The sequence below is a fragment of the Halyomorpha halys genome, unplaced genomic scaffold (genome assembly GCF_000696795.3).
Source record: "Halyomorpha halys isolate HHAL.00 unplaced genomic scaffold, Hhal_1.1 Scaffold1541.1, whole genome shotgun sequence".
NCBI classification, from domain to species: domain Eukaryota; kingdom Metazoa; phylum Arthropoda; class Insecta; order Hemiptera; family Pentatomidae; genus Halyomorpha; species Halyomorpha halys.
The window spans coordinates 135,038-142,971 of NW_027116259.1; the positions used below are offsets into that span (position 1 = coordinate 135,038).

General features: G+C 32.1%; 2 protein-coding genes across 2 annotated transcripts in view; one reads left to right on the top strand and one right to left on the bottom strand.

Annotated features, from left to right (window-relative positions):
* LOC106689993 (soluble guanylate cyclase 89Da) overlaps positions 1–4,142 on the top strand; it is a 60,889-nt gene extending 56,747 nt beyond the window's left edge. The window contains exons 12-13 of the mRNA XM_067053073.1: positions 1,953–2,042; positions 4,036–4,142. Coding sequence (XP_066909174.1) covers positions 1,953–2,042; positions 4,036–4,080 — 135 coding nt within the window. The 3' untranslated portion in view covers positions 4,081–4,142. The remainder of the gene's footprint in view (positions 1–1,952; positions 2,043–4,035) is intronic.
* The window catches only part of LOC106689996 (trypsin-1), a gene marked incomplete in the record, with an annotated part of 91,327 nt that continues 87,479 nt past the window's right edge, over positions 4,087–7,934 (bottom strand). Inside the window, 1 exon segment of the mRNA XM_067053071.1 lies at positions 4,087–4,949. Coding sequence (XP_066909172.1) covers positions 4,726–4,949 — 224 coding nt within the window.

Here is a 7,934-nt window from a genome sequence, read left to right on the forward strand (position 1 = left end):
TTGTTATCTTGTTTTGTTTTTAGCCCTGAAGAAGGCTAGAAACTCTAGCCGAAACGTCGGCACATTAAAATAAGTTAGTCATACTTATTTGTGTTTCATTGACCGCACCCCCAACCATCTTCTCCTCATTTATCATCCACGGTCAACTATCTCTCATAATTATGATAGCTTTTAAAATTAAACATTATTAATTCTTATATTAATTTATTAAATAAATCAAATGTCATCATCAATGTCAATTCAACACTCTTTATTATATCAATATTCCAACGTTTCGGCCAATTCGGCCATCCTCAAGGACAATCTTTGAATATAAATTCTCACCTCAAATCTGAGAGTTTTGTTTATATGATAGTGATAGTGTTGACGATCGAAAATTGAAAGTTATAAAAATTAATGAAGTTTTTAAAAAAAATAGGGTGATTTTGTCTTATAATTAATGGCCTGGGCAGAATAGCCAGCAAAACATTTTTAAATTTTTGATTTGAGGTGAGAATTTATATCTGAAGATTGTCTTTGAGGATGACCACTTTGGCCTAAATGTCAAAAAAGGATACCATATGATTTATTTAATGAATAAATACCAGTCTCAAGAAATTATTTAAACAATCTTATATTAATGTTATTATAACACTAAAGAACATAAAATAAAAAAATATTACAATTTCAAAGGAACGAATAATATTATTCTTTAACGAAAACTATCACAATTTAATATGAAGGAGATGGGTGGGAGAGTGGTTAAAAAAGAAACCTTAGTTTTCTGTTTCTCAGTGAGTATAATTTTTTTAAATCTTTATTGAAATTTGCAACTCTACATTATAATAAATCCAGTAAATTTGATTTTTGTTTATAATGGAGTGATAAGTGCATATAGAGAAACTATCCATTGGTAGCACTCTAATGACGTGTTATATTAGCAGATCTCGTGGCCATCTTATTTTCAGGTGCTTCGGAGGATTGTCAGGAATGGAAGAGGAAGCTAAACTAATGGGTGGTTAGGGAGTTTATAATGGAAGAATTGATATCTGGTCCGGGCTAGATCGGTTACATAGGGTACATTAAGGTATTTATGTATGATTTTATTTGTGAAAAAGTAAGGTGCAATGATTTTTCGAAGGATTTAGGATTATAAGGATTGAATACAAGAGGAATTCGAAGGTTTAGTGGAGCCCTAATACTCAACTCCACATGTCCAAATTGGCCTTATTACAGCCATGTAGATCAGCATTTTGTAATTCATTGGAAGTTAAGACCGTTTGTCTAGTGTGTGGATTTAGTTAGTTAGTCGTTTGTCAAGATGTAGTTTATTTTTATAATTTTGAATATATTGCTGACCGTGAATAATATGTTTGTGGAGAAGATGATTGGTGTGCGGTCAGCGAAGATCACAAATAAGTAAAAATTTATTTACTAGTGCTAACGTTTCGGGCAGAATTTCAAACCTTCATCAGGTCTGCTTGGAAATGATCTTAAATCCAAGTCTACTGGATTTAATCCAAGATTTAAGATCTTTTCTATGATGATGAACAGAGATGATGACAAGATATGAGAAGATGAAAGAGAGGTTTAAATTGAAATGTAGAAAAAAAACTACAAACTTATTTTACAACCCAATAAAAACAAAAAAAATTTGTTGGTAAGAAAATCTAAAATGTTTTTTATTCCTTTTTGATCATACCCACGACTATTGACTTTGTATTCAATTCAGAGAAATACGGTCTGTTGTTTATACCTATATAATACCACAATATAAAATTTAGACGAATAACCAAGGTGCTTATGTCCAAAGGGGTATTTAATATATTCTTTCAACAAAAATTCCTTGAAATGGGACAAAGGATCTTTTCCACTTCCACTCATCTCAAGCTACATTTTTTTTTTTTAAAAACCATTTGAAGATAGAACTAAGTTATTTTACAGCTAAACATTATTTATTTTTAACGTTTCAGCCAGGCAAGGTGCAGATGTCTTCTAAAACAAAAGAACTATTGGACAGCGATGTCTTTTTGACAGAATCTAGAGGAATAATTGAAGTCAAGGTAAATAGTGAATATCATGTTCTATTATTTTTACATGATCAGTGAAGAGATTTTTGTTTTATATTATATAAGATTTACAATTATGTAAGTAGCCAAGTCAATTTTCAATTTTTACGATAACTTACCTATGTATGGAATATATAGTGTGGGATTGCGATCTTGAAAAATTTAGAATTCGAGTTTTTGTTGGAAATAAATGTTTTCTGTTCACTGGCTTACGTGACAGGGATTAAATGACGAATTAAAAAAAATATTCTTCTTAGATTCCTTTAATATGTATATGAAAAAAATATAAAAATAATAGAAATAATAATAATTATGGGCGCGACAGACCTTGGAGGTCCAAGGACTCGCGCGATGCACTTAAGAAATACATCGCGCGTTTCATGACGTGGTTTTCATAGGCTGGGTTCGTCACTCCCATCCACGCCTATTATTGTGAGTGCCACCCATTGGCTAATGAGCCTCACAAATTCCCGGGGAGAGGCTGTGAGTGAGTATTGTGTAATTATATGCCTGAAAAAATCCCGGATAGGACCGAGGACTGGAACTCACAACCTTCGGGTTGGCAGACAGGCGCGTTACCACGCTGCTATCGCCACCCCCTGGAAATAATAAACAATGGGTAAATACAAAATATTGAAGAATTTTATGAATAAATAAATAGTAAAATTAGAAACTTCCGATTTTAACTGAAAAAAACCGTGACCACCCTATCGTAATTTAACAAAATTAGACAGCGAAGACTAAAATGACTTTATTCTTACATATTTACAAACACAAAATATATTTTAGTGTGGTTACAGATATCTCTCTCTCTCTCTTAGGTTGCCAGAGCTAGAAAATATATATGAACACATGAGGAGAGGGCGTAGGAAGAGCATGGAAATAGGGGAGGGGGTTGGACCAATCAGATAATTTAGGAAATCAGGTGGGGCCTAGAGAGCCTATGAAATTAGAAATAAATATCTGGGAGGGAGAAATAGGCGTGTCTAGAAGGAGGGTGAGGAATCCTTGCTCAGGATTTCCTAGAAATAGAATAATTTACCCAGGGTTAGGTAAGACGTTACTCCGGAGCAAATGGGAGACAAAAGACCAAAAGTCTAAGGACATGGGATCCTTCTTAGAGACTAGTCATTTATGGGGTTCCTTTTCCTATAGAAATTCTAAGTATAGAATGTAGACATATGCAACCATATGTCAAAAGCGACATAAAGCTTGACAAGGGACACGATGCCGATCTTGATCTTATGCGACAGCATATCCAAAATGAATTTGAAAATCTGTAGAAGCAGGGATCTTAGTAAATTGTACGCCCCAATAATAGTCTCCTGTGAGCGGTACGGAAGAAGAGATCAGACGCAGAAATATCGCGTTGTCTTAGATTTGAACGGAAAATAACCGTGACGACTCGATATTTTCCAGTTGCAGTAAGACATCGTTATCTTTTGTTCAACTGTTATATTATTGGCAGGACAAAAATTTATATTCAATATACTCACTTCGAGAAACGCTAAACTACGAATTTTCATATTAAAATTGAAAATTCACTTAGTTTAACATGAAAAATCGTACTCACCAATCACTTCACGACGAAAGTAAACATGAAACTGTGTGAATCAAACGAATTTTTTATTTGATTGACAATTTTTAAAAAAATGTCACGCATGTAATTATGAGGAAATACACTGTTCCATGCGGAAAAAAAAACAATGTCCAAGTTTTCTACTACTTCTCGGTGCTGGAAATTAGAAAATCCCATTTCATCTTCCCTCGACTAGTTTGAATATTGGCTCAGTTTCTTTATTTCCCTCAGGATCTAGGAGGCACTTCTTCGTGAATTATGATTTTCACATTTTGATGAAACAATGCATATTGCCTTTGATTTATCATTGTTGGACAATATACCTATATAGTTTATTATTTAAACATAATAACTCATATATAATGAAAATATTATTCTATTTCAATCATATCATTATACCTGTTTCAGGGAAAAGGGCTAATGGAAACATTCTGGCTTTTGGGATTTAAATAAACTATATCAAACTTAAAAAATTGATTTATTAAATATAAATTGAATAATAAATAGATAAATAAATACTATACCATGTAGCAATCTAAATTTTTTTACGATACTCCCATATCACAGATTTAATTTTAAGTATTTATATTTAATAATAAACATAGAAATTACTTTTTTTTTTAATATTTAGGGAGGTGATGAAAACCAAAACAAAAATTGATACAACACCTTTCATGTCATCACTGAAATGTTTTGCGCACACTGAGATCTCCGATTTAACATTTTACAACTTCGACAGTGTCTCAACGTTTGGCTTATCTTATTTTTTTTTTTATAAATAAGGCATAATTGTAAAATAAAATTGACATGTTTAGAAACAAAATTCTAAAAGCAACATATAAAAAGATTTTGACATATGTCAGATATTTCTAAAACCAGACTTGAATATCTAGATGAGATTTCTCATTTTAAGCTGCAAAAGTGCATTCTCACAAATACAATATGTGAAGTACTAAGTACTTTGAAAGTTTTGATTTATATAGAAATGAATCAATAGAATAAAATGGCAAGAGACGTATTTAAAGAGGTTGCCAAATTTTCGTCTTTATTTCAGAATTGTTTCTTGGGTTGAGTATTGGTACTGTTACTCTTTCTGAATCATTGCTCTACCCTTGTACCCCAATCTTCGTCGGTGAGATTGTTGACCGTTGTCACTGATATCACTTTGGGACCATCCTCGTCCGAAGACTCCTGCCTCGGGATCCTGGAACATTGGCAAGCATCCGCAGTATACTTGAGGATCCAGGGCAGGTACCTGTTCACCCTGCAATAGACTCCAGGGAAGTTGGGTCTGGCACAGCCCTGCCCCCAAGAAACTACACCTGTAATAAAGGAATATGAGGGTAAATGATAATGTAAAGAATAAAATAACTATGTGTAATCATATCATATATATAAAACTTAAGTATCGGCGAAAGCATAATGTTGAAAAAGAGAAGAACGAATAAGATCTTACACGTTTGGACTGCTGTAAAATACTGGCTTTATTCGGTTCGGTACATCTCTTTATATACATTCCACTCATACACCGTAACTCCCCTCCACCAGTTTACGAACAATCCTCTTAAACTAATACTATACAATAACATTGAAAACAAAAACAATAAAGAAAAACTATTTACAATAAAAATAAATTCCTATATACATTGCATTGTAAATCTTACAAGCTCCCTGGCAAGATGAGTAAGAAAGTGTCAATGTGTTCATTAGGGTTTGAGGGCGTGAAATCCACTGGTCATCGATGGCCATTAAAAAACTTGTTATAAGTAACATAATACAAAGAAAATATTTGATTTGATTAAATCATAATTTTAAAATTATTAATCCTAAGCGGAGAAGATGGTCGAGGGGGGGGGGGAGGTGCGTACCAATAAACAAATAATTATTTATTTATTTGTGCCAACGTGTCGACCTGGTAGTACAAAAGCCGGGAAGAAAAAAAGGCAGTTATCTCACCCAATTTTTGAATACTTCAATAAAAACTATGTATAATTACTAGTCAAAATTGACGAGTCTGCCAAGTATAGGCGGCTGATTCAAAACCTTAAAAACACATTGATTTTTCACTCGGAGCTCTATATCTTAAAATCTACCAACAACACTAAAAAATCTAAGAGAACATTATTTAAAGAAGAGTAAATTTGCTGAAATATTAGCCCTAAAAGAGCTATTTACGTCCAATAGTTCTCGAGACATAGCTTTTTAAAAAGCAAAATTTCTTAAAAATCTACTAAAAGATTAGTAGTTAGTTAATCTATTTTGAGAAATCTAGATCTCAGGAACTATGTGACGTACAGATGTCTAATAGCACTCAAATTAAAGGAAGTTGAATGGACTATAAAGAAGTTTCTGATCTTTACCTTCGTAGGAATAGTAGTATTCATGATATTTGCTAAAATAAATTGATTTATTGTTGTTCTGACAATAAATTTGATTTGTGAAAAACTTTACTTCAGAAACCATTGGACGTACTGATGTCTGCCAGCGCTCAAATTAAAGCTAGTTAAATTTACTACCAAATAGTTAATTATGTTTATCTTTGTAGGAGTAGTAGTTTTTATGATATTTGACAAAATAAATTCACAAAATGTTAATTTCTAGTTGTTCGTATAAAATGTTGGATTTTTGAAAAAATATGTCTCTAGATCCATAAGACGCACATATGTTTGCCAATACTCAAAATAAAGGAAATTTAACTTACTATAATGTAGTTTATGACACTTATCTTCGTAGGGGTAGTAGGTTTTATGATATTCACATATGATTATAAATTTGGCAAATGAAAATTTGTCCGAACAACTATAAATCAATTTATTTTAGCAAATTTCATGTAAACTATTACTCCTATGAAGATCAACTCTGAAACTTTTTTATAGCTCATTAAACTAGCTTTGAGTTTTAATAAACATCTGTATGTCAAATTGTTTTTGAGATATACATTTTTCAAAATAAATTCACTAACTACTGGTCTTTTACTACGTCCCATACAACATTTTTATGAAATTGCTTTTTAAAAAGCTATATCTCGAAAACTATTAAACGTAAATAACTCTATTAGGGCTCATATTTTAGCAAATTTACTCTTATTTAAATGACGTACTCTTAGGTTTTCTTGTGTTGTTCCTACTTTTTAAGATATAGAGCTCTCAATGAAAAATTAATTTTTTTTATCGCTTTGAAACAGCCGCCATTTTTTGTTCCCTCTACCTATACTCGGCAGACTCATAAAATTTGACTAGTAATTATACATATTTTTCATTAAAGTAATCAAAAATTGGGGTGAGATAACTGCCATTTTTCTTCTCTTGGGCTCTTGTTTCAGGTCTTACTACTAACATATCTTATCTTATACATATATTCTTACCTATATAATATTATATTTCATCTTTCATTATTATCAATCTGCTACTGTCTAATTCCGTTGGTAATTCCATAACTATTTTTTATTATTCAATTCATTGTTATGTATATTTTCATATTTGTTAGTTTATTATTTCTTTTCAATTTTATATTTCTCTGAATGATAGTTGTTATCTCTTTTTGTTTACTAGCCCTGATGAAGACCTGAAACTCAGGTCTAAACGTCGGCACGAAAAAATCATTTTTTGTTTATTTGTGTTTTTTTTTGCTGACCGTACCGCCGGCAATCTTCTACAAATATTAATCTACGCTCGACTATCTACACCTCATTATTAATTTTAAATTATTGTAAAAATTTAATTAATGAAGTTGAGTAAATTTTTGTGAATTCTCCACGTTCATATATCGGACTCTTCCCCCCCCCTCCCAAGGGAGAGACTTTCAGTTCTGTAAATAATGTGAGTATAGCTTTTATTATTATTAATAAGTTAAAATAAAATTTTGACAGAAAATAGTTGAAATAAAGTATCATATAACATTTCATCACCTATGTGAATATCCTGGGGCTCTGCTGAAGATGTCCTTTATTAGGACTAATCCCTCATCTAAGAGCAACCTTGGACTGCGGTAGATGGAACAACGACGAGGGACAAAGTGATTTTTCATTGGTGGTAAAAACGAGTTAATGGTAAGTGGTAAGTAAGAGTTCACCTGGCTAAGGAATAAAGCGTTTTATTTTATGTTTTACTTAAGAGTGCATAAAATGTCTCGGTACTCAGCCCCTTGTTTGAGTAGGGTTTCAATTGTACTTCATGTTGGAATGACGTCACTTATAAAGTGTGCAATAAATTATATGGAAATGGATAGCAGTATCTTGTCTGACATCTTCAACAAACTGTCTCGTGCGGAATAAATACTAGGGCATGGTTAGTATCTTATTTATATAT